Source organism: Pongo pygmaeus, chromosome 16, assembly GCF_028885625.2.
Source record: "Pongo pygmaeus isolate AG05252 chromosome 16, NHGRI_mPonPyg2-v2.0_pri, whole genome shotgun sequence".
Lineage (NCBI taxonomy): Eukaryota > Metazoa > Chordata > Mammalia > Primates > Hominidae > Pongo > Pongo pygmaeus.
The window spans coordinates 45,474,533-45,500,478 of record NC_072389.2 but is presented as its reverse complement, the minus strand read 5'-3'; the positions used below and the strand labels follow the sequence as shown (position 1 = coordinate 45,500,478).

At 54.9% G+C, this 25,946-nt stretch overlaps 1 protein-coding gene and 1 pseudogene across 8 annotated transcripts; both read left to right on the top strand.

The window, feature by feature from the left end:
- The first annotated feature begins 223 nt into the window (after positions 1-223).
- On the top strand, positions 224-1,168 carry LOC129014305 (large ribosomal subunit protein uL10-like; annotated as a pseudogene).
- Positions 1,169-5,576: 4,408 nt separating this feature from the next.
- On the top strand, positions 5,577-25,766 carry PLCB2 (phospholipase C beta 2). 8 transcript variants are annotated; one of them, XM_054451777.1, is made up of 32 exons: positions 5,577-5,925; positions 9,428-9,505; positions 10,147-10,215; positions 10,894-11,034; positions 11,154-11,233; positions 11,315-11,368; positions 11,471-11,546; positions 14,471-14,571; positions 14,735-14,901; positions 14,992-15,138; positions 15,320-15,477; positions 15,741-15,823; positions 16,095-16,179; positions 16,789-16,939; positions 17,063-17,175; positions 17,305-17,401; positions 18,410-18,494; positions 18,636-18,760; positions 19,266-19,420; positions 19,971-20,135; positions 20,683-20,782; positions 21,265-21,369; positions 21,549-21,643; positions 21,776-21,851; positions 22,050-22,094; positions 22,213-22,435; positions 22,517-22,682; positions 22,878-22,954; positions 23,043-23,138; positions 23,633-23,690; positions 24,308-24,394; positions 24,748-25,766. In XM_054451777.1, the coding sequence occupies exons 1-32, from the start codon at positions 5,842-5,844 to the stop codon at positions 24,949-24,951; spliced, it is 3,546 nt and encodes a 1,181-aa protein (XP_054307752.1). In that variant the 5' UTR covers positions 5,577-5,841; the 3' UTR covers positions 24,952-25,766. The 8 variants fall into 8 exon arrangements, 7 of the variants coding, with proteins under 7 accessions (XP_054307752.1, XP_054307750.1, XP_054307753.1 ...); XM_054451775.1 differs by having other exon boundaries at positions 16,789-16,951; XM_054451776.1 differs by having other exon boundaries at positions 5,731-5,925; positions 16,789-16,951; positions 22,053-22,094.
- Positions 25,767-25,946: the final 180 nt, after the last annotated feature.

Below are 25,946 nucleotides of genomic sequence, written 5' to 3'. Positions count from 1 at the left end.
ATCAGAGGCCAAGTTTGGTGATACATGCCCATAATCCCAGCTACTGGAGAGGGTGAGGTGGGAGGATTGCTTGAGCCCAGGAGTTCAAGACCAGCCTGGGCAACAGGGTGAGATTACATCTTATATTTAAAAAAAAAAAAAAAAAAAAAGCTCTCTCTTGGCATCCTCATGAAAGTGACATTGTCTTTAAACCCTGCGTGGCAATCCCTGATGCACTGCCGTGATGCTCAGGGAAGACAGGGTGACCTGGAAGTCCAACTACTTTAAGATCATCCAGCTTTTGGATGATTATCCGAAATGTTTCATCGTGGGAGCAGCAATGTGGGCTCCAAGCAGACGCAGCAGATCCGCATATTCCTCTGAGAGAAGGCCGTGGTGCTGATGGACAAGAACACCATGATGCTCACGGCCATCTGAGGGCACCTGGAAAACAACCCAGCTCTGGAGAAACCGCTGCTTCATATCCGGGAGAATGTGGGCTTTGCGTTCACCAAGGAGGACCTCACTGAAATCAGGGACATGTTGCTGGCTAGTAAGGTGCCAGCTGCCACCTGTGCTGGTCCCATTGCCCCATGTGAAGTCACTGTGCCAGCCCAGAACACTGGTCTGGGGCCAGAGAAAACCTCCTTTTTCCAGGCTTTAGGAATCACCACTAAAATCTCCAGGGGCACCATTGAAATCCTGAGTGATGTGCAGCTGATCAAGACTGGAGACAAAGTGGGAGCCAACAAAGCCACGCTGCTGAGCACACCAAACATTTCTCCCTCCTCCTTTGGGCTGGTCATCCAGCAGGCGTCTGACAATGGCAGCATCTACAACCCTGAAGTGCTTGACATCACAGAGGAAACTTCATTCTTGCTTCCTGAAGGTTGTCTGCGATGTTGCCAGTGTCTGTCTGCAGACTGGCTACCCACCTGTTGCATCAGTACCCCATTCTATCATCAGCGGGTACAAATGAGTCCTGGCTCTGTCTGTGGAGACTGATTACACCTTCCCACTTGCTGGAAAGGTCAAGGCCTTCTTGGCTGATCCATCTGCATTTGTGGCTATTGCCTCTGTGGCTGTTGCCACCACAGCTGCTCCCACTGCTGCAGCCCCAGCTAAGGTTGAAGCCAAGGAAGAGTTGGAGGAGCCGGATGAGGATATGGGATTTGGTCTCTTTGACTAATCACCAAAAAACAACCAACTCGCTAGCTTTATTTACAAAACAAGGAAATAAAGGCTTAACTTCTAAAAAAAAAAAAAAAAAAGGTTGGACCAGGACAGGAGTAAGAACAGAAGCAACTGATCAATACTGATGACCTTCCCTATATGCAATGCACCGTGCCCACCCAGAGAAGGACATCATCTAATTTATTTCTATCACACTTATTAAAACTGGCCCATTTCACAGAGGGATTGACAGAGGCAGAGGAGTGATTGTGCCCAAGAATCTCACACTGGGGTGAGAGCTAAGCCTCTCCTGCCACCTATAGCTCTCATCTCTAGGTTTGTCATCTCTCAGAGGAAAGGCAAGAAAGAAAAGTGACAAGATTGGCCCTTCCGAGTGGAAAGAGATTTTTAGAGCTGGAAGGAATCTTAGAAATGATCAAAAGTTTGACAGATTCAAGGGCTCAGGTAACTTGCTAAGATCACAGAACAAACCTTTGCTCCAGTGGGGACTAAACTCTGGGTTTCTTGAAGATGGACACAGGTAAATTTGATCCAAAATAGCACTTCAAAGAGAAACATACATGGACTGATTGTTTTCCACTTTTTTTTTTTTTTTTTTTTTTGAGATGGAGTCTCGTTCTGTCACCCAGACTGGAGGCAATGGTGTGAACTCGGCTCACTGCAACCTCCGCCTCCCAGTTCCAGCTGTTCTCCTGCCTTAGCCACCTGAGTAGTTGGGATTACAGGTGTGTGCCACCATGCCTGGCTCATTTTTGTATTTTTGGTAGAGACGGGGTTTCACCATGATGGTCAGGCTGATATTGAACTCCTGACTTTGTGACCCACCCGCCTCGGCCTCCCAAAGTGCTGGGATTACAGGCGTGAGCCACCATGCCCAGTTTGTTTTCCACTTCTAAGTCCCACATGGTTCCTTGTGGGGTTCTAGAGGGGCTTGGAATGGGAGGACAAGCAACATCTTCGTCCTGGGCATCTACAGGAACCTTGATTGCCTCTCTCCTCCCTAAGGGATCAGCGTTGGCTACCCAGCCTTGCCCATGCCTCCACTTCTGCTTAGCTCTCAGTACGCAGAGGGGGGCTGGAGCTGGGGCCACAGATGGACATACAGCTGGGCAGCTCAGCACTCTCATCTGTGCCTCATCAGCTGGGGGGCTGTGGTGGCATGAAGCCGGTGGGAGGCTGGCACTTGCTCATGATTGGAGCCCTTGTGCTCATCACTTCATGAGTTCAGGCCGCTTGGGAACAGCTTGCTTCAAGTCCACAGACAGGAGCAACCCTAACTCAGTATGCCCTGCAAAGGTGGGTCCAGCCCCTGATCCACATGAACTGCCAGAAGAAAAATCCAAAGAGAAAGGCAGTGAAGACATTCGTGGAAAGAACTGTGGAAGAAGGAATAAGAAACTGCCATTTTTCCTGCCAGTGTCTGCTAATAAGTAATAATAAAATAACAATGATAACTCATAATGATAATGATAGTATTATTGAGCTCATGTGTAGGCACTGTATTAAGTACCATTCATTATATTCTTTAATCCTTGCAACATCCCCATGAGGCATTATTATCCCCATTTTACAGGTGAGCAGGTTGAGGCCCAAGAAGGTTAAGTATCACAAGATAAACCAGCTAGTAAGTGGCTGGGTTCCTAGAGTGGTGAGTGTGGCTCCCTTTGCCAGACTGGGAAACAGATACCATAAGAGCCATATTCCCTCCAAAAGAGGGCCAGCCCTTGACCAAGATGGACAACAGGGTTCCACGCTCCTGAAACCCACTGCTTCAACAGTCATGGCATCAGATAAGAAACCGACCTAGTCTGATCCTCTCATTTGGCTGGTAGCTGTAGCACCTGAAGGTCTGAGTTCAACTTCTGCCACTAAACTTCTCTGATGAGCAAACTGGGAAACCAATGCATAGGGCTCCCACATAGCACTGGCAAGTGAACAAATGAACTTGGGACATATGTGCTGGGGTCCAGGTCACAAGCATGTCCCTTGTGGGAGGCAACATTTGGTTGAATATAAGTTCTTACCACATTCTATGGCCCAAGGCTCCCACTTGCCAAACTCTCTGGCATAGATGTTCCCGTGGGTCACAAATGACAGACCCAACAGCAACTTCCAGGACATGCGTGCTTTGAGTGCACCCAGCAGGGGGCATCCTTGCCCTTCCACTGCCCACCCTGGGGGGTGAGACTGGCCCACTGCAGGGAGTGCCCTCTACCCAGCTCAGCCCAGGAGCCCGAGGCCACATTTCCCAAACGGGGCATTCATGTAACTTCCCTGATTTTCTCTACTATTATTTACATAACATTTTTCTTTGTCAACACAAATTTTCAAACCTAAATGTATTTTTAAAAGAAAAAAAGCCCTCTTTGATGAAGATTTTCCGCTCTCCTGACTGCCTGGATTTTCTGCATTTTTGGAGCTGGCTTTGCAGGAGGTCAGGATGTGAGCAGGAGAGTACAGGCCCCCACTGAAGCTACAGTCGGGGTCCCAGGAACAGTGCAGGTAGTGTCATCACTGAATAAAGATGGGCAAGGCTTTGTTCTGTGGATTCAGAGCTGGAGATGGAAAGGAACAGAGTGAGGAGCCCTGAAATCCTGAAATGAGGAGAGGAGCCTGTCCCTTTCCTCCTCAGGCTGAGGGGGAGGAATGGACAGGTCTCTCCAGGCCCAAAGTGGAGAGGGGGCTGATGGCTACAGGACAGATGAAAGGGAGGGACTTGGGTGCCGGGACCAGAGCAGCCGCAGGTGACAGGTGCAGGGGCTTTGGGAAGGGATAGGGATTTCCCTTGCAAAATCCATTCAAACAGACATTAGGGAACCTGATCCCAGGGAGGGACCCAGAACAGCATGGGCTACCAGAGGGGCCCCCAGAAGGGCCCCAGACTGGAGGGAGGGAGAGAGGAGAGAGGACTCTGAGGGATTGGGGGGAAGGAGGAGGAAGAGTCCTCTGAATTGTTACCATTTCCAGGAGGCTTGGTCAGGCCCTGCTCCGGCTCCATCCCCCTGGCCCTAGAATTGCTCTTCTGCAGATTATTTCTGTGCTGGGAATTCCCTTAGCTCCAGCCTCCACTGGGCAGTTTATTATCTTAATTCCCCATGAAGAGTGTCCTCCCTCACCCTCCATCCTGCCCTGGACCAGACCTCCAGCCGTGACAATTCTAGGGCCTGGGTGAGGGTCTCACCGTTGTTGGGGGTATGCAAAGCCCCATGGGGGGGCGAGCCAGGGCAGAAGGCCAGGTCCCAGAGGGGAAGGAAGTCTTGGGTAGAGCTCCCTGCCTTCCGGGCTGGGCTAAGAAGGGCGATAAGAGGAGCAGATTAGGCAAGAGGAAGTGGGCTGGGCTGAGCTGGGCTGGTGCTGAACTCCCTGGGCCTGGGGCAGAGTGTGGGTCAGGCACCTGAGCAGCTGGGGCTAAGCCTGGCCAACCAGAACAGCCATCCCTCCGCCCCAGCCCCGCTGCAGGCTGGGGTGCACAGCAGAGGCGGACACCCAGAGGAGAGCACAGTGGAGGCAGGGGCAGGGGCTGCTGAGTGGGGATCCAGGTCTCAGGCAGTCCCAGAGGCCCAGAGGTGGGAGTCTGGTGAGGTGGGTGAGGGGAGTGATTGCCTTGCCTCACGTGCCCCTCATTTTCTTTCTTTTTTAATATTTTTTTGAGATGGAGTCTTGCTCTGTCGCCCAGGCTGGAGTGCAGTGGTGCGATCTCGGCTCATTGCAAGCTCTGCCTCCCGGGTTCATGCCATTCTCCTGCCTCAGCCTCCAGGGTAGCTGGGACTACAGGCGCCACTGCCATGCCCGGCTAATTTTTTTGCATTTTTAGTAGAGACAGGGTTTCACCGTGTTAGCCAGGATGGTCTCGATCTCCTGACCTCGTGATCCGCCCGCCTCAGCCTCCCAAAGTGCTGGGATTACAGGCATGAGCCACCGCGCCCGGCAGGTGCACCTCATTTTCATGGGGAGGAAGCATTGAGAAAGAGGAGCATGTGTTCAGCAAACTTTGCTTATTCAAAACACTCCATTCCAGCTGGGCCCTGTCCTCACCCCACCCCTGCCTCTACGGGGCTCCCAGCCTTTGGGGTCAGATGCCCATGCTCTGGACCCTGCCCCTGAGGAGGTCCTTTCTCCTAGTGAGCTCCCTGTGCCTTCCCTCAGTCCAGGCCTGGGCAGCAGTCTCCCCAGCCGGTCTCCATGTCGTTCTTCTCCAGCCCTCCTGGGCCAAATCTGACCAGAGACCACCACAGGGACTGAGAGGCCCTGGCTCCAAGGCGACCCGGCCTCATGACCACGTCTCCGCTGTGAGCAGCGCAGAGAAGGAAGCCCAGAGCAGGAAGTGCTGAGAGGCACAGGGTGGGGGTGGGGGCGGGGGCTTCCAGAAGAGGCGGGGGCTTCCTGCTTCAGCCTCCTTGGGCAGAAGCAGTGACCACAGGCCCCCATGGCAGGCAGGGCGGGTGGGAGGAGGGTGATTTACAAGGCAGATGGGCCTCTGGCTACAGCTCAGTCCTGCACTCAGCCAGGGCCACCCCAGGGGCTATAAGAGCAACTAGATTTCTGGAGCAGCTCGGGGATGGGTGCCATTTGAGCCCAGCTTGGCTCCCCCTCCTGGCTGGCCTCCTTCCTGCCCTTCTTCTGCCTGCCTGTGTCTGCCAGATTCTCCAAAGAGGAACGCTTGGCACCATGTCTCTGCTCAACCCTGTCCTGCTGCCCCCCAAGGTGAAGGCCTATCTGAGCCAAGGGGAGCGCTTCATCAAATGGGATGATGTAAGTGGGGCAGGGGCCTCAGCTGCTGGAGCACCAGGTGGTGGGGGCTGGGCTGCTAGGGGGCTTTGCTGGGGTGGGAGAATTGGTTTATGTCTCCTAGGATCCAGGCGCCTGTGTGGTTTGACCAGGCAGCTGACACCACTGCTTGGATAAACAAACCTGGGGTTAAGGGTGTATGTCCCCAGCTGCAGGGCTAAGCCTTGGTTCTAGGTGTGAGAAGTGGGTGAGCTGCCTGGGTGGTCACTGGAGGTAGTTTATTTGGGTCTGCATCTCTTCTCCTTCAAACCCCCAAGAGAAGAGGAGGAAAGCACACCCCAGAGCTGAGGCAGGCTAGGAGGAGAGGTGAGCTCGTCCCTGCTCCCAGCACAGATGTCTTGCCCTTGCTGCGGCAGGGCGCTCAGACCCAGCTCCTTCACCCCCTCCACTGGGCATCATTCTGTCCAGGGAAGCCTTGCTCTCCCCTGCGCTGCTGTGGGGGCAGCCACAAAAGGCCCCTGGACCTAAGTGAGAACTAGAGGCTTCAGCTCCCAGGGAAGGAACTGATTTGACTTCTGCTACCCCTTGCTGGGCTCAGCATTGCTCCCCGATGCAGGCCTGTCAGCAAGGGAAGGGGAAGGCACTGCTGCACCCTGCAGCCCTCTCTCTGCTGTGTCTGTTCCTTCCTACATGGGGCTGCTCCCAGCCTCTGGTTCTCCTGGCCCCTGAAAATGTTACCTTAGGCCAGGGATTCTCTTAGGCTGGAGAGAACATTATGGAGATCCTCCTTCAGGGAGGGGAGGCTGCTGGGCTGGCCCAGTCTGAGAGTTAGAGTGCTGGGCTTGTCCCAGGAAGGGAAATGAAGGCTTGGTGGGGGAGGGAAGACAGCCCTTAGTGCTGGCTTGTCCACCTGATGGGAGGTGGGATGAGGGGGTCTGGGTCTAGGCCCTTCGGCGCTGGGCTAGGCTAGGGGATCTCGCTGCCCATGACTATGGGTTGGGGCCCTGTGGTGAGATGCTTTCTGCTTCCCTAGGAGTGATGTGGGGTTGGTGTAGCATGGCAGTGGCATGGAGGTGACATGCCCCAGGAGCCTGTGGAATGAGGGAAGTGGCTCAGAATGAAAAGCGAAGTGGCCTCTCTCAGTTCCTCTGGGCAGTGTGTGTAACCTGACTGGGCAGAGGGTCACAGGGTGGCAGTGGAGGTGGGGGGTTGGCGGCCAGCGGAGACTGTTTGTCCTTCTTCCTAAGCTGGCACCTGTGTACCTGGCTGTTCCCTTCCCTTCTCCAAGGTAGGGCATTGGATGTTCTCTGGATCCTGACCTGCACAAGCAAGAATGTCCCAAGCCTATCCACAGGTCCATGCTGCTGCGAGACAGGGCTCTGCTTTCAGGCTGCTTTCGGCACAGTTAGTGGATGGCATAGGTGTGCTGTGCCATGTTGAATAAGCAGAATACATAGGATGTAAGCAAATCCCAACTTTATTTCATCTCCCATGGCCTCTACAATATATTTTGTAGGAGAAGCTCTCCCCCTGGCCATGGAAAGAAACTCTGCAAGGCCACAAGCATTATATTTACTCTCAGGTAACACAGTCCAGTGGTCACTTTTCATCACAAAATCCAGTCAGATGTCAGAAACTGGCTATAATCAAAACTCCAACCTTTATTTACATTGACATCTTCTACCCTTCTCCTTCTAGGAATGGTTTCAGGTAGGCTGTAGGCCCCCTGGAAAGGGCCTTGGTGGGATTCCCTGCTGGTCCTGCTCAAGGCCCCTCTAGGCATGAGCTATAGGGAGGGAGATGGGAAAGGGGTAACCAAGTTCTATTTAAATAGGTGCTGTCATAAATTGGCTCATGCTTTCTGAGCCTGGCAGAAGCTTAAAGCTGATTCTTTCTCTGGGGGACATTTTTGAGGATTCTTGGGAGACCCACCCCTTCTAATGGGAAGCTCTTGCTTGAAGTCCCCCCAGTGTTTCTATCTTAGGGGTCACTCACAACTATGTCTTCAGCCCCTCGTTACCACCTTCAGCTTCCTGTGGCTTTAGGCCCTTTGCCCCCACTCTCCCATGGGCCCACCCTGGACCCCAGCAAATACCCATGCATCCATTGTCCCAAGGGTGCAGGCTTGTCCGACAGGCCAGCATCCCCTGCTCTGCCTCGCACAGTTAGCTTGCTGTAGTCCACTAGGTCTCCTGGGCAGGAGTCCGACCTCTGTTACGCCTACAACTTCAAGGATCACAGGGGCCTGTTGTGGGGTGGGGGGAAAGGGGAGGGAGAGCATTAGGACAAATACCTAATGCATGCGGGGCTTAAAACCTAGATGACAGGTTGACAGGTGCAGCAAACCACCATGGCACATGTATACTATGTAACAAACCTACACATTCTGCACATGTATCCCAGAACTTAAGGTAAAAAAAAAAAAAAAGAGAGAGATCACAAAAGCTCTCCAAGTAGAGTTGAAACCCCTCACTAGGCTTAAGGTGGGGGATCAGGCACTCCAACTCTCCCTTGGGGAGGTAAGGGAATGGAGCTCCCAACACAGCTTTCTTAAAATTAGCTTCCCCACAAAAATTTTCTCTTTCCCCTGTACTCTAACCACCTCTGATCTGAGAACATTTTTTGGATCATTTACTTTGTAAATGCTGCATTTGGTCTGTTTTAGTATGCGGCAACTATTGTGCCTTGCTGGAAACCTTAATTTTAATATCTTGTTATATACACATACAAAGACCATTAAACTAAAAGGTAGCCTATGTGCTCTGTCAGTGAGTGGAACAGGACTTTAGAAGGTAAGTTCATTCATTCATTAATTCATTCATTTGCTCATTCAGCAAACACCACATTCAAGTGCCAAGCACCAAGCACCAAGCTCAAGGTCTAGCGCAGGCTTGTTGTCCTGGAGTCCATGAGTCCCTGGGGATTTCCTAGGTGGGCTTGTAGGTCTGTGACTCACATTCCCCCAGTTACTATAGCACATTTCAGGAAGGGTTTTCAGAAGTTGGGGGGCTTGGGTTGTCCTTGAAGTTATTTCAAGCAGAGATTTGGGCACTTAGGTTTGGAGGTGGGAAGGCTTGGTATCTTTATGGGACAGTTGAATGGACAGGGTAGGAGGTGTTCATGGAGGGAAGAAGGGGCATATGGGAAGTTAGGTTGCATCTGGATTGTGCAGGGCCTTGGATGCCGGTGCAGGAGTTTGGGCTCTTGGCTCTCGCTGTGTCAGTCTCTCCTGGGTGGCGGTAGGGAGTCTCCCTCTATGAGGTGAGGTAGGGGCCAAGATCCTGTTTAGGGTCTAGAGGGAGAATGCCTATTTGGGCTTTAGAGGGGAAAACCCTTCTCTTCCAGAAATGGCATCCCCAGTCCTCTGTCCCTCCCGGTGCTTAGCTCTAGACAACAAAAGGAAATGCCTTCAGATTTCTGGGATGGGCACCTCCTGGGAAGATAATGAGCTCTGAAACCCCTGGCCTGGACCAGGGAGGCTTGGCCTGAGGTCTCGGAACAGAGTGCTGGCCCCTTCTCTCTGCAGGAAACTACAGTTGCCTCTCCAGTTATCCTCCGTGTGGATCCTAAGGGCTACTACTTATACTGGACGTATCAAAGTAAGGTGAGAAAACCCTTGTGTGCCATGGCCCTGGACTCCTGCTTATCATTGAGGATAATGATGCACCGAGGTGGAGGCATGGATGCTGGGGAGTACAGAATGGCCTGGAAGGGTGGCTCCAGGGGCTCCCCTGTGGGCAGGGGCTCTTTGCTCTGGAAAGGAGGATGCAGTCACTCCAACCTGTGGCTACCCAAATGTTCCATCCTTAGCATCCCTTGGGGAGAGAGAGAGACAGGCGAAAGCGCTGCTGCTGAAGGCTGATGCTCTGCCTATGGCTGTGGGTTGACTTGGGGCTCCGGGAGATGAGAGATAGGCCCCAGCTGCTGGGCAGGAGGACGGGAAGGGGAAGCTGGGGAGGGTCCAGGATGGTGGAGGAGACACGTAGGCTCCAGCTCCCTGCCAGGGAGGAATGGACAGAGGGAAAGGGAGGAGGATCTGCATGAATAGAGAGAACCTGGGCCATAGGAAGGGAAGGTTGGGTCCAGGTGTTCCTGGGCAGCCTGGCATCTAGAGAGAGGTGTTGGCCAAGATTTGAAGGGTGTGGAAGCTCCCTTCTCCCTGTTGCTTATTCTTGACCTGGACTTTTTGTCCCACATCCCTTCTTTGCTCCCACCTGGATCCGCCCCCCGCCCCCCCACTCCCAGGAGATGGAGTTTCTGGATATCACCAGCATCCGGGATACTCGCTTTGGGAAGTTTGCCAAGATGCCCAAGGTAGGTGTGTCCAGTAGCAGCCCAGGCTCAAGCACAGCTACTAGCTCCATGGGGCAAGGGCAGGGGTCCCTGTGGGCGTGGGAAGCCTGACTTCTGGAGCACAGGGAATGGTTCCTGGGCTGGGCAGCAAGGACCGTGGCCGGAAGCCAAGGAAGGGGAGCGGCGGCTCCTGGGCTCGCCTGGGCTCTGAGCTTCAGAACTGTGCACAGTGAGCTGAGATGGCAGGAATCTGGGAGGAGGGGTCACCTCCTGCCCCTAAAGCACCCCGGCCTGTCTGGGAGGGGTGGTTTACACCCCCACCCCCGGACTAGTTTGCCTATATTTGCCTAATGCTGGTAGGAAAATTGGAGGAAGGGATTGGTGGGAAGCGGGGTTTCCTGAGACTGGGAGCTAAGAATCTATCTTCAAACAAAAGTGGCAACCAACAGACACAGGACTCCCAGGCCCGCCTCCCCGCCTGCCCGCCATCTTGGCTAATCTTTTCCTCAGGGCCTCTCCTTCCCATCCCAGCCGCTGGAATCAGGGACAGGAAGATGCTAAGGCCTGTGGTTCCTCGGATGGGGATGGGGTTCTGCCCAGCGGGCCATAGCCCAAGTGGCTGAGGGGAGGGCCAGAGAGAGCCACACTGGGCAGGGAGGGAGCACACCTCCATCCTAACGATGCCACCATGTGCTGCAGAGCCAGAAGCTCCGGGACGTCTTCAACATGGACTTTCCTGACAACAGCTTCCTGCTGAAGACACTCACGGTGGTGTCCGGCCCGGACATGGTGGACCTCACCTTCCACAACTTCGTCTCCTACAAGGAGAACGTGGGCAAGGTGTGCCAGGGAGCACTGGGCCTGGGTCTGGGCCCCTGGGATAGCCTGGACTTCCTGAGAGACACAGGCCTGGGCGGGGGTGCTCAGGAGCCTGACCGCTGCTCTCTGTGGTCCTGCAGGTCTGGGCTGAGGACGTACTGGCCCTAGTCAAGCATCCGCTGACGGCCAACGCCTCCCGCAGCACCTTCCTGGACAAGATGTAAGTGCCCCCTGCCTGGCCTGAGCCCTGGTGATGAGCATGCCAGCCCTGGGCCTTGACGGGCTGCTTTCTGCCCCCCAGCCTTGTGAAGCTCAAGATGCAGCTCAACTCTGAAGGGAAGATTCCGGTGAAGAAGTGAGCCCCCCAACCCCTCCCCAGGCTTCCAGGGGCTCCCAAAGCCTTTCTTTTTCAGATCTGACTCCTCTCTGTACCTGGTACCTTTCTCTTCCCCTTCAGCTTTTTCCAGATGTTTCCTGCTGACCGCAAGCGGGTGGAAGCTGCTCTCAGTGCCTGCCACCTCCCCAAAGGCAAAGTGAGTGGATCTGCACCCCTGCCCATCCCCCAGTATTCTTGTCCCCACCAGAAAGCAACTTGGCCAGGAATGGTGGGTGGGGGAGCAGAGGTGACATCATAGCCCCAGCCAAGAGCCTGGAGAGCCAATCAACCCTGGAGCTGCTGGTTACTGACACTAGGCACAGGGGTGGAGCCAGGGCAAGGGGGTGAGACACTGAGCTCCAAGCAGGTTTGTCTGTATCCCCTACCCTGGGTGGTGGGGGCGCTGGGGCTGTGGTTGACGGACTGTGTTCAGGGCAAGCAGCAGAAACAGCGTGCATTCCCAGTCTAGTGTTGGGAATGGGAGCTAAGCGTGAATGTTTTCAGCCTGGAGGAGCGAGATAAGGTCGGCAGTGGCAGGCGGCAGTCTGCAGGGATCTGGAAGTCTGCAGGGTGTCGAGGGAGAGGAACTGAACCAAAGGCGGAAGCTGCCAAGATACAGACTTCTGCTCTGTACAGAAAAGCATTTTTTTCCCTCTCTTTTTAGTTATTAATTTTTAATTACAAGTTGTAAGCAGGGTCACCCCATGAGGCAACTTATGTGAATTACAAAAAGGAGCCCTCTGGGCTGATACGGCCCTGAGCTAGGGTTCAAACCTGGCCAATGGAGTGAATCTCAGCCCCTGTCCCTGCTTGGCCAGTGCTCTTGTGTGGGTCCCAACCTATACCCCATGGAGTATTTTCTCCTGGTAAGAATTTGGAACATTATAAATAAATAGAACTACGACCCCCATTGATCACCTGCCCACATGAATCCCAAGAGGAGCATTTACCCCACAGCCACAGCTCTGCAGAGCTGGTGACTCCTTGATGCAGTCACAGGGATCCAAATGTGGCGTTGGGGAGAGGTAGGAATGGGCTCCTGCGGCTCCCCTACAGCCAGCAACATTTACCTGTGGTCAGCACACATCCACCCTCCCTCTCTCCTGCAGCCTGAGCTCCTCCCTTGGCTAAGTCCTCCTTATCTATCTGCTTTCCTTGTGTCTCAGTAGAGGCTACTGACCCAACTTTGCTTGGAGCTGAAGCTCCAGAGACAGGGATGGATTTGGGGAGATCCAGTTAGACTCTCCTGCTCAGACCCTCTGCTCCAAACTAAGACTGATGTTGGCCTTCCAGTGTGATTCTGAAAGACATTTAATGTTGTTTTTTGGGGGGAAGGAATGCAAAGGTACAGAATCCCTGAATACCACAAATGTACTTTTTGTTTCTATTTCTATAGATTTGCCTATTCTGGTGGTAAAGTAAATGAAATCATAAATATGTGCTCTTTGATGTCAGGCTTTATTCATTTGTCATAATGTTTTCAAGGTTTATCCATGTTGTAGCATGCATGAGTACTTCATTCCTTTTTACCGCCTAATAATATTCCATTGTATGGATATACCACATTTTGTTCATCTGTTTATCAGTTGGTAGATGTTTGGGTTTTTTATACTTTTTGGTTATGAATATTTATGTACATGATTTTGTATGAACATGTGTAAATTCTCTTGGGTATATAACCAGGGGTGGAATTGTTGGGTCATGTGGTCACTCTATATTTAACATTTTGAGAAACCCCCGAACTGTTTTATAAAGTGAGAGCATTGTGTAGGGATTTATTTATTTATTTATTTATTTTGAGTTGTCCTTCTCTTTTTCCTTGTTTTTTTTTATTTTTTATTTTATTATTATTATACTTTAAGTTTTAGCGTACATGTGCACAATGTGCCAATGTGCAGGTTAGTTCCATGCTGGTGTGCTGCACCCATTAACTCGTCATTTAGCATTAGGTATATCTCCTAAAGCTATCCCTCCCCCGCTCCCCCCTATTTATTTATTTTTGAAACAGAGTCTCACTCTGTTGCCCAGGCTGGAGTGCAGTGGTATGATCTCAGCTCACTGCAACCTCTGCCTCCCAGGTTCAAGCGATTCTGCTGCCTCAGCCTCCCAAGTAGCTGGGATTACAAGCATGTGCCACCATGCTGGGCTAATTTTTGTATTTTTAGTAGAGATGGGGTTTCACCATGTTGGCCAGGCTGGTCTTGAACTCCTGACCTCAGGTGATCCACCCTCCTTGGCCTCCCAAAGTGCTGTGTGGGGTTATAGTTTAGTCACATCCCACTAACACTTGTGATTGTCTGTTTTTTGTTTTAGCCATCCTAGTGGGAGTGGTATCTCATTGTGGTTTTGATTTGCATTTCTCTAACTACAAATGATATTGAGCACCTTTTCTGTGTTTATCGGTCACTTATGTATCTTCTTTGGAGAAATACCTGTCCAAATCCATTGTCCATCTTTCAGTTGGGTTGTCAGTTGGGTTGCAAATCAGATATCTGATCTGCAAATATTTTATCCCATTCTGTGGGTTACCTTTTCACTTTCTTGATGGTGTCCTTCGAAGCACAAAAGTTTTTAATTTTGATGACATTTAATTTATCTTTCTTTGTCCCCATGCTTTTGGTGTCTCCAAATATTATTGTTGAATTGTCCTCCTTTCAATTCTATCAGTTTTTGTTTTTTATATTATGGGGTTCTGTTGTTAGGTGCATATATGTTTATATTCAAATTGTTTCTTTTTGAATATTTGTCCTCCACTTAAAAAAGACAGCCTACTAGCCTGGCAAGCAGCACCCATTTCTTCTGACTTCTTTTCTACCTCATTCTGGTCATTCTTAGTTCTGATCCTGCCCCAGCCGATGGAATAGCCACTGTACAAAATCAGGGTCAGAGCAAACCAGCTAAGCATGCTCTTGGCTCAGCAACCAGGGCTTTGAGAAGTGGGTGCTTGGCTGTCCTTGAAGTTCTTCTGTCTGCCTTGAGCCCGCCTTCTGACCAGGTCCCCTTGACCAGGGCTGGGCCGAGTTTGCGGTTCTTAGCTCTGAGAAGGTGAGGGCAGGGGCAATAAGGTTACTATGCCCCCAGAATGACGCCATCAATCCTGAGGACTTCCCAGAACCTGTCTACAAGAGTTTCCTCATGAGCCTCTGTCCTCGGCCAGAAATAGATGAGATCTTCACTTCTTAGTGAGTTTCTTGGGTTGTGCTGGTCATGGGAAAAGGGTGGTGGCTAACAATCCCCTCCTCCCACCTGCCATGCTGGGAATCAGGAGGCTTCACTGGACAAGGGGGTTGTCTAAGCCTCCAGGCCCAAGGGATATGAACCTGTGCTCTTCTCTCTGGCCTGAAGCCATGCTAAGGCCAAACCCTACATGACGAAGGAGCACCTGACCAAATTCATCAACCAGAAACAGCGGGACTCCCGGCTTAACTCCCTGCTGTTCCCGCCAGCACGGCCTGACCAGGGGCAGGGCCTCATCGACAAGTATGAGCCCAGTGGCATCAATGTGCAGAGGGGTGAGGACTAAGGGAACCCCCCGTCCCCTGTGGTCCTGTCCTGCCTTGGCAGCAGGGCTGCAGCCTTGACAGCTATCTCCTGTCCCCCAGGCCAGCTGTCACCTGAGGGCATGGTCTGGTTTCTCTGTGGGCCAGAGAACAGTGTGCTGGCTCAGGACAAGCTGCTGCTCCACCACGACATGACGCAGCCACTCAATCATTACTTCATCAACTCGTCCCACAACACCTACCTGACAGGTGGGCCCTGATAACCTCGGTGCCAACCTCTGCTTTCACAGGGGTTCCCTGCATCCTCCACAGGGGTTGCCCACATGCTGCTGGCCCTGAGAATAACACAGACCATGATGGAGTGGCAGTTGGGGGAGAGCTGGGCTGCCTTTGGGTGATGCCCTCACCTCTTTGCCATCCTCTGGCTCAGCCGGCCAGTTCTCAGGCCTCTCCTCGGCTGAGATGTACCGCCAGGTGCTGCTCTCTGGCTGCCGTTGCGTGGAGCTAGACTGCTGGAAGGGGAAACCCCCTGACGAGGAGCCCATTATCACCCACGGCTTCACCATGACCACAGACATCTTCTTCAAAGTGAGACCCTGGGCACAGAGGCTGGTGGCAGTAGCAGTAGGGAAGGGCTCTGGGCCAGAAGCTTTGAGGGGTTGGAGGGCTGAAGCTAGAGAGGAAGAATGGCTGGAAGACCTCAGACCAGTGGGGACCAGCAGGGATTGGGGGCCAATGGTGGCCATCCAGTTATATGTGTGTATTGAAACTAGGCAGGGGGGAAAAGTGCTATCACGGGACAGGCAGTCGGAATACTGACCTTCTGTTCATGGAGTCTCCTTCTCCTCCAGGAAGCAATTGAGGCTATTGCAGAAAGTGCCTTTAAGACCTCCCCCTATCCCATCATCCTGTCGTTTGAGAACCATGTGGACTCGTGCGTATCCAGGCCCATTCAGCCACATTCTCACCCAGTCCCCAGTCTCCTGCCTGCAACTGTCCTCCCTGCAACTGCCCCAGCCTCTAGCCATTGCCTACAGCTTCTCCCATGTCTCAGTATAATCTCCCTAAGGCCCCATGTTCTCCTGCTCGAGTCCCAGCCTCCCTCACCTCCTGGCCCCTGATCTGGGTCATCAAGGGCACAAAAGGATGCATAATAGGGTTGGTGCTGAGCGGCTGAACCCCATCCCCACTTTTGCTCCCTGCAGACCCCGCCAGCAGGCTAAGATGGCTGAGTATTGCCGGACCATCTTTGGGGATATGCTGCTCACAGAGCCCCTGGAAAAGTTCCCGGTGAGTGGGCTTCGCTGTGGGACATTTGGGCCTTGGGCCTGGGAACCTGGGGCAGGGTGAGAACCAGGTTAGGGAGGGAGACACTCCCAGAGGATGCTAGGGTTCACTTGGTTAGATGCGGGTCTGGGATCCTGTCACCTACCATGTGTCAGGCACTGTGCTGGGCTTCGGCGTATGCTAGTGACAAAGACACAGTCCCTGCCCTCAGGTGTATTACCCTCCAGTGAGGAGACAGACAAGTAACCGGGCCATTACAACCCAGTGGTTGTTATGGGAGCACCTGGGGAGTTCTGATCTGGTCTTGGGGATCAGGGAAGGCTTCCTGGAGGAAGTGATGGACAGGGCTCCTAGAGTAGCCTGTTAGGTCCTCCTGGTGCAGATGGCCTTGGGCCAGGGTCCCGTACTCAGGGACAGCTACAACAAGCGCCAGATGAGCCGCATTTACTCCAAGGGATAAGCTGGATTTATCTCAGTGAGAATGAGGATGACGAGCAGTAGTGAGAGGCGGGTCAAGATGAGTGGGGGAGGCCGAAGCATGCTTGGTATTAAGGAGCTCAGGCTATGCCATGAAGGTGAGAAGATGGTGCTGACCTGCTCTCCACTCCATAGCTAAAACCAGGTGTCCCCTTGCCCAGCCCCGAGGATCTCAGGGGCAAGATCCTCATCAAGAACAAGAAGAACCAGTTTTCTGGCCCCACCTCCTCCAGTAAGGATCCTGGTGGGGAGGCTGAGGGCAGCAGCCCACCCAGTGCCCCTGCAGGTGAGCGCACAGGTGAGTCGGGGAGGACTATGGCAGGGGGTATTAGGAGCATCTGGAACAGGAGAGGGGCTGGACCTGGAGGAGCCACGCAGGAGCCAGTGCCGACAGAGCTGTGTGTGGCAGTGTGGGCTGGCGAGGATGGGACTGAGCTGGAGGAGGAGGAGGTGGAAGAGGAAGAGGAGGAGGAGTCAGGAAACCTGGACGAAGAAGAGATTAAGAAGATGCAGTCGGATGAGGTGTGTGGGGGTAGCCCCGGGCCCCTCTGTGTCATCCTCCACTGCTAAGCCCCCTGGATGGGGGCCTTGGGCCACATTCCTGGGCTCTGCACCATCCTCCTCTTCTTTGCCCTCCCCTCTCCTCCTTAGGGCACAGCGGGCCTGGAAGTGACGGCTTATGAGGAGATGTCCAGCCTAGTCAATTACATCCAGCCCACCAAGTTCATCTCCTTTGAGTTCTCTGCCCGTAAGTTAGCATGAGTAACTTATGGGTGGGTAAGAAGAAGGGGGATCTCCCCCTTCCTTGGACTTGGGGCCCTCCCTATAAATATCCAGCCACGGAGTCAGGCAAAGGGCTTGCTTAAGTGGCAGTGGCTCCCAGTTTCTCTAGTGAGGAATTTGGCACCAAACAGAATGCTCTGGAGTGTGTCGGTGACAGGCTGGGCGTTATGACAGGCCACCTTGGCTGGGATGGCCTGGGGCTCCTGCAGCTGCCTGCAGGCTCTGTGGCTCCCAGGGCTGAACTGTGCTGTGGGCTGGCCCAAGCCCAGAAGCCCTGGCCGTGGGACATGAGACTTCCTGAGAGGGAGTGGAGGCAGAGAAAGCCACCAGAGCATACTGCCCTTTTGCACCCCTCCCCTTTCATGCACACCCCGGCTGTTTACCTTTATCTTCTCTGGACACAAGCACAGTGCGTTCCTCTCACTCTGTATGTCCCATGCACGAGCACCTCTTTCTGTCTCCTCCTGTGCACAGTTGGACTTCTGCAGCACTGACTTCTCATCCCTGAACCCACAGCCTGCATCCCCACCTGGGCACACTCATGGCATGTACTACAGTTAATGTGCCCCTCTCCCCGGACGCGTTCAGCCATAGCTTACATACCTCACTCCCTGTGCACATCAAAGCATGTCTTCACATTTCATGTGTGCACAGCATGTTACTGACCCCCTAGGCTCAGCCTGGCATGTTCCCCATGCCCTCTGTGCCCATCTATGGCATGTGGGTCTCACTCTCCACATCCATGGCACACACCCCACCCCTGTGCATACAGACTGAGAACACCCCTCACCCCAGCAGGCACTGTGATCCATACACTTCTGCCAGAGGTTGGTCCCCAAACCTCAGGCCTCAGTGGAAATGCTGGGTTGGAGGCATCTCTATAGGCCAGAGGGAGCTGCCCCAAAGGGGAGGCCAAGACTGTGGGAGGGGACAGCCTGATAAAACTCCTCCCCTCCTTTTCTCCCCTATATAGAAAAGAACCGAAGTTATGTCATCTCATCCTTCACAGAGCTCAAGGCATATGACCTGCTCTCCAAGGCCTCGGTGCAGTTTGTGGAGTATCCTTGAGGTTTCAGTGGCCAGGGTCCCTGGCTGGGGTGGAGAGCCAGAGGAGGGCCTGGGGACAGGGCCCCCAGGGTAAGTTGTTAGGTCCTCCTGGTGCAGATGGCCTTGGGCTAGGGTCCTATACTCAGGGACAGCTACAACAAGCGCCAGATGAGCCGCATTTACCCCAAGGGAACCCGCATGGACTCCTCCAACTACATGCCCCAGATGTTCTGGAATGCTGGATGCCAGATGGTTGCCCTCAACTTCCAGACGATGGGTGAGGGCATTCCCAGGCCCCTAAGAATCCTTCCCTAGTCCTTGTGCCCCCACCTTTACATCCTTGAGGGGTCTTTGGAACAGCCTGGGGAGTCCTGCTGTTAGTGTAGACTCTGGGAGCATGCCCAGGTACGTGAGAATTTGGGGGTAGAAATGCATTAGCCTGTGCCTGCGTGCCTGCGCATACATGATGGATGTGAAGATGCCAGGCTGCCAGCGTGGGTTCTGGCCACTCCACCCAGGTATGTCTGTGGGCCACCTGCCCCAGCTCCCACCACAGGCCCTCAGCCTGGCTGTGGCTTTCCTCCTTGCTGCCTCCAGGCTGTGGACCCTGCCTAAGAGAGGAGACACCGCAAGGAACCAGACTGGGACAGGAGAAGCCCTCATCCTCATGGTCCACCCAACCTCCCCATTCACCAGACAGCAAAGGCTGGGAATAGAGGAAATGGAGACTGGGCACAGCCCCAGGGCTGGGCCTTCCTCACTGAGTGTCCTTGTCCCTCCAGACTTGCCCATGCAGCAGAACATGGCAGTGTTTGAGTTCAACGGGCAGAGCGGCTACCTCCTCAAGCACGAGTTCATGCGCCGGCCAGACAAGCAGTTCAACCCCTTCTCAGTGGACCGCATCGACGTGGTGGTGGCCACCACCCTTTCCATCACGGCAAGGCCCTGGGGCACAAAAGTGGCCGGGAGGCTGAGGTCTTGAGTAGAAGGGCACAGGAGCCCACCCCTCACTCAACTCCCAACCCCCTCCCCTGATACCCTGGAAACTTCAGCCCCAGCCAGTTCCTGCAGTAGCAAGTTGCCTTGGAAACTGCCTCCTCCTCAGCACTGGAGGCTGCCACTTGGTCCCCATGGAAACCAACGGGAAGGGCTGAGGCTGGGGTGGGGGAGGGGAGGAAGAGTGGGCAGAGTAGGGCAGCCGGAGCCCCAGCTCCTGGGGGAAGGCGTTGTTCCCTCCTTGGCTAGGGAGGGTGGTGGGAGGCCGGTGGGAGGCCCACCTCTTCCCTTCATGCTAGAAGCAGCCTGGTCCTCAGAGCTTAGCTGTAACCCGTGGGCTACACAGCCTCTACTCATGGCCAGAGCTGAATGAGGTTCTTCATAACACCCAAGAACAAATGCTTCAGCTCTAGGGAGCCAGGGGCCCCAGATGCTTGGGGAAGAGCCTGGGTGGGGATTTGATGCTGGTTTTCCTGGGCCCCTACCCCCAGGTGATCTCTGGGCAGTTCCTGTCAGAACGCAGCGTGCGTACCTATGTGGAAGTGGAGCTGTTTGGCCTTCCTGGGGACCCCAAGAGGCGCTATCGAACTAAGCTGTCACCCAGTACCAACTCCATCAATCCTGTCTGGAAGGAGGAGCCCTTTGTCTTTGAGAAGGTGGGGTCCAGGGCACGGCAGGGCAAAGTCTGTCTAGTTCTTGGCCTCTACTTACAGACAAGAGGAAGTAAACAAGGCAGCTCCTTGACCTTCCTCCTCCTCCTCTTCCCACCCCTCACCCTGGGCCCTCCTGTTTCAAGAGTGCAAAACCCAAGTTTACAGAAGTTTACTTGGTGGGCAGAGTGTGTGTGTATGCGCGTGTGTGTGTGAGGATTAGAGGCAGAAATGTGCAATCAGGGTTGAGAGTCCCATGTGAGTCTTTGCCCCACTGGATACCCACTGGCAAAGCTGCCAAGGGCTGTCTGCGCCAGGCCCCCTCAGCCCTGGGCTGCAAAACCAGCCCTCCTCCCCTGTGTGGAACCAGCCACGGCATGTGCCGTGGGGATGTCTTTGTATATGGCCTAGAGTGTGCCCTCTGTCTGTCCTCACCAAATCTGGTGACACTCACCATGTTCTCACACTGATGCTGAGACTTCTGGAGCCAGGGAGGGGGTCAGCTTGGCTCCTCTCTCCCCTCCCAACCTGTCATGTCCCCAACTCTCCCCAGATCTTGATGCCTGAGCTGGCCTCCCTCAGGGTGGCTGTGATGGAGGAAGGCAACAAGTTTCTTGGACACCGCATCATCCCCATCAATGCCCTAAATTCTGGTAAGGAGTGGGGTCCTTCACTGTTCCAAGATCAGCAGCAGGAGCCTGTGCACAGGGTGGGGCAGCTTCTGGGAGAGGGCCTGGAGTGAGGCCTTACCTAAGCCCTCACATTGTAAGGAGTAGGGCAGAACAGTACCTCTCCAGGAACCTGAGAGAGGCGGGAACTCTGCCCACCTAACAGAATTGCTGTAATTTTCTGAAACGGCTGGGGCAATTTCTCAAGTAGCTGACACTTATGGGCATTTAAAATGTGCTAAGGGCTTATAATACATTCTTACTTCATCCTCACAATAACCACACGAGTAGACACTCATCCCCTCTTCATAGATGAGTCAAGTCTCAGACAGTTAAAGTAACCTGGCTGAAGTCACACAGCCAGGATGGTGCAGTGCCAGACTCAGACCCTTGGGTCCTAGGCTGTGTGTGCACAGCGCTGGCAGGAATGGGCTCTGGCTCACTGCCTACCCTGTCCTGTCTGACAGGGTACCACCACCTGTGCCTGCACAGTGAGAGCAACATGCCCCTCACCATGCCTGCGCTCTTCATCTTCCTGGAGATGAAGGACTACGTACCTGGTGCTTGGGCAGGTAGGAGCCCATGGCATGCCAGGAGCCCCAGGGTGTCTGTTCCCCCTTCCTTCCCATCAAGCCAGCTTCCAGAGTGGGGTGGGATCCAGATGGGGCATCCTGGAGTGGGTGAGGACAGGGGAGACTTCCAGGCACATCTCCATATACACCATGTTGTAATGTCCTGTGCACCCACCCAGATCTCACTGTGGCCCTCGCCAACCCCATTAAGTTCTTCAGTGCCCATGACAAGAAGTCTGTGAAGCTCAAGGAGGCCATGGGAGGTCTGCCTGAGGTCTGTGTTGCCTGCACCGCTGCTCACCAGAGATCGGCCCTATTTATGGGAGAGGATGGGGAGAGGGCCGAGTCCCAGGCTCGGGGAGAGAGGGCTGTCAAGCCACCTTCCTAACCTGCTCTCCCTACACAGAAGCCCTTCCCACTGGCGAGTCCAGTTGCCAGCCAGGTCAATGGGGCGTTGGCCCCAACGAGCAATGGGTCACCAGGTATGAGCTTCGGTCCGCACACCTACTGGGGGCACCTCCACCTCCGCACCCACAGGCACTTCCCTTTAAAAAATTTCACCTGGGGAAAGTGCGGGGCAGGGGGCACATACTGCGACTCCCAGGGGGTGGTGTGGGGGAGGCGAACGGAGCCAAGGGGCCCTCCAGAGCACCTGCCAGCCCAGCCCGTGGCTCTTGCAGCAGCCAGGGCCGGGGCCAGGGAAGAGGCTATGAAAGAAGCTGCGGGTAAGGCCTGCTGAGCCCGGTGATCTCGGGGATGAGCCTGGGGCGGGTCCGGGGCTCCCTGGGGGTTGGACGGGCAGGACGGCCTGGCCGGTGGTGCGCCTCACCCGGGCCTCCGCAGAGCCGCGGACTGCCAGCCTGGAGGAGCTCCGGGAGCTAAAGGCCGTCGTGAAGCTGCAGCGGCGGCACGAGAAGGAGCTGCGGGAGTTGGAGCGGCGCGGAGCGCGGCGCTGGGAGGAGCTGCTGCAGCGGGGCGCGGCGCAGCTGGCCGAGCTCGGGCCACCGGGCGTGGGAGGCGTTGGGGCCTGCAAGCTGGGTCCGGGCAAGGGCTCTCGCAAGAAGAGGTAAGGCCCGTGGCGGTGTCCTGCCCTCTGCAGCGCGGGCGGCGGAGGATCTCAGGGCCTGTCCCCACGTGGCCTCCCCAGGAGCCTGCCCCGCGAGGAGAGCGCCGGAGCTGCGCCGGGCGAGGGCCCTGAGGGCGTGGACGGGCGCGTGCGGGAGCTGAAGGACAGGCTGGAACTAGAGCTGCTGCGGCAGGGCGAGGAGCAGTACGAGTGCGTTCTGAAGCGCAAAGAGCAGCACGCGGCCGAGGTGGCCGGGAGGGGCGGGGCGACAACCCCACCAGCCCCACCGACCCCACCAACCCCATCCGCCCCTCCCACCGACCCAACCCCCTCACCGACTCCCCCCCCCCCCACCGACCCTTCCCGCCCTCCCACCGACCCCCCCACCACTCCCTCTGAACAACAAAGGGCTTCTCGCCAAGCCTATTTCCTCTTCCCGCAGCAAATCTCCAAAATGATGGAGCTGGCCAGAGAGAAACAGGCGGCAGAGCTGAAGGCCCTGAAGGAGACGTCGGAGAAGTACGACTGCCTCCCTCCCACACCTGCCTCGCCTCCCAGCAAGGGCTCAGCCGCACAAAACAGCTCCTTCATGCCTGTCTCTCTGCAGCGACACCAAAGAGATGAAGAAAAAGCTGGAGACGAAGAGACTGGAGCGGATCCAGGGCATGACCAAAGTCACCGCAGACAAGATGGCCCAGGAGAGGTGAGCCCTGGAGGGGAGGCCCAGGGCTGGGCAGACCCCACTTCAGGTGGAAAGGGGCCTCTCTACAAGTGGATCCTGACTCACTTCCCAAAGATGCACCTGTCCCCTGGCTCTCCAAAAAGCGGATCCCACCTGTCACCTTTGATCAGAGTGTCCTCCTCAGACAAAACATGGAGGCCAACACTACATGGGCAGAGCTCTGGAGGCAGCCAAGCCTGCAGGGAGGGAGCTGAGGCCTTGGGATCGCAGCCTGTCCACTGTGGTGGCACTGTTTCCCACGGAAGGACAGTGTGTTTTGGTGGTGAAATGGTTCTCTCAGAGGGCCCCAGGACTCCCAGTGGCCCCTACATACTGCTTGAGTCCCCACACCTGCCCCCAGCTGGTTCCTGCCCTATGTTGGATTTCTCATTTGCCTACACCCTGCGTAGACTTCATGTTACCCTACTCTCCCTAAGGGTTCTCTCCCTTTTCTAAAACTCCAATTACACCAACAGGTTGAAGAGAGAGATTAACAACTCCCACATCCAGGAAGTAGTGCAGGTGATCAAGCAGGTGTGTAAGGGCTGTGTCCTTCCTAAACACACACACACACACACTCTCTCTCTCTCTCTCTCTTTACGAGTGGGAAGGGGTGGCCCCAGGCCCTGACTTTGCCCTTAGGAGATACACTGTCCATGCAGCTGGGGTGGCAGGGGACATCCTGGGTTCTGGCCTGTGTATGGAGGTTGGGGTACCAGCCTGAAGGGATCTGTCTCTGGCCAGTTCTCATGTGTGGAAATGATATGGGCTAAGTGGCCCATATCAGGGCCAGGGGAGGCTGGGACTGGCGAGGGTCAGGGGATGAAGAGGGAGTGAGGAAGCTTCCTGAGGTGCCAAGGAATAATGGACCTGAAGCTCCCCTAGGGATCATTAACCACAGAACACAGCTGCCACCTACTGGGTCCTGACCTGTGCCAGGCACTCTGCCAGGTGCCTCACATGAGCTGTCTCGTATAATCTTTTACAGTCCAGTGAGACAGGTGCTGCTATCCTTATCTTACAAATTTTAAAAACTACCTAAATGTTAAGGAATTTGCTCAAAGTCTTACAACTAGTTAGCTGGGATTACAGCTGGATTCTGACCCAGCTTGCCCGTCTGCGCTGTCCTGACTCTCTGCACTCCCACCTAGATGACGGAGAACTTGGAGGGGCACCAGGAGAAGCTGGAGGAGAAGCAGGCGGCTTGCCTGGAACAGATACGGGAGATGGAAAAGCAGGTAACAGGTTCACTACTGGGGCCCCCAGCAGAACTGAAGGGGTTCCGGGTTGTAAAGGGGCCTTGCCCCAGGGAGCTGCCAGTGAGAGGGTAGGGGAAGGGGGCCGTCATCCTTCACTGTGGGGTCCCGAGGCCCTTTCAAATGAGGCAGCTCTGCAGATCTCTGCCTGGTTAGGATCCCCTTTCTCGAGAGGCTTCTGATGGGCTCCACCACTCCCCCACCCTGCCTCTCACCGCAGTCTCCTGGGAGCTCCGAACATGGGTATTGGGCATCTCCTTTTCCCACTGTCCAGGGAGCGAGGGTGGCCAGGGGGCCCCTCCTGAGCCAGGCAGGGGTCCTTGCTGTCTCCACAGTTCCAGAAGGAGGCGCTGGCAGAGTACGAGGCCAGGATGAAGGGTCTAGAGGCAGAGGTGAAGGAGTCGGTGAGGGCCTGCCTCAGGACCTGCTTTCCCTCTGAGGCCAAGGACAAGCCCGAAAGGGCCTGCGAGTGCCCCCCAGAGCTGTGTGAGCAGGACCCACTCGTAGCAAAGGCAGATGCCCAGGAGAGCCGCCTCTGATGCCCCCATCCCACTGGGACATTTAGCAAGGAGGTTCAGCCCCTTCTCTGGGATGTGGGTCTATTCCCCCAGGAAAAAGGAGCCCCAGCCTTCTGAGGCTGTGGGAACCTGTGGCTGCCTTGGATGCTGCAGCCCCCTCCTCAACGGCCAGGCCAGAGTCTGAGACAGGACCCAGGCACCCTCACGGCAGGGCCTCTCTGGGGCCTAGAAGTCTTCTCAAGCTGACTTCCTACCTCCCCGCCCCCATCTCTAGATAAGTGTCATATATTTGTTGAGGGCAAAAGACTATGGACTGGGAGGAAGAAAGTGGGATCCTGGCCCCACTCTGCCTTTCCTATTGAGCAACCAGCTCTGGGCTCAGTTTCCTCACCTGGAGGGTTGGACCCACCCACCTCCACTCTAGCCCCGAACCGTCCTGCCCCAGGCTTCCAGGCCCCATCAGGCCTGCCCTGAGTTGGCCTTGTCCACTGCTTGAGGCAGAGCCTGGCACTACCTCACAGCTCCCTGGGGACGGCCACTCCCTGGCTGAGGGCTCTCCCCCTCCCCTCTGCCTGTCGGGAACAAGAACGGGAGTCTGAAATGGAAAAGCTGTCTTGGCCCTGCTTGGCTGAGTCACAAGGGGCAGTGGCCTCTTGGGTGCTGTTCCACCCTGAACCTGGCTCACCCCTCTTCCTAGGCCTGGGGGCAGGCAGTTCCCAGCATGTACCCCTCTCAGGCTGCCTGCCTGACAAGGTCAGCATCATTTGCTCTCCTGAATTTATGAGGTTTATTTATTTTTCTCTTTCCTACTCCTATTAAAGAACCTTGTCCCAGTGTTTCCTGCTTAAGCCTGGTCTCTAGTCTACAGGTAGGAAATGGAGGCAGGGTAGTGGAGTGCCCCTGAAATGAAACGGGCCGGGGAAGAAGAAATCTCCTGGGAGCTGAACCCAGGGTGAGGTCCTTTCCAGAGTCCGGTGAAATGGCCCTGCCTTTGAACTTGAAAAGGATTCATTTCC

Coding starts and splice junctions, on each gene's coding strand:
- PLCB2 (XM_054451779.1), top strand. CDS start 5,842: ATGTCTCTGCTCAACCCTGTCCTGCTGCCCCCCAAGGTGAAGGCCTAT. Junction 11,234..11,314: donor AGCACCTTCCTGGACAAGAT/GTAAGTGCCCCC, acceptor TCTGCCCCCCAG/CCTTGTGAAGCTCAAGATGC. Junction 15,478..15,740: donor CCACAGACATCTTCTTCAAA/GTGAGACCCTGG, acceptor CTTCTCCTCCAG/GAAGCAATTGAGGCTATTGC.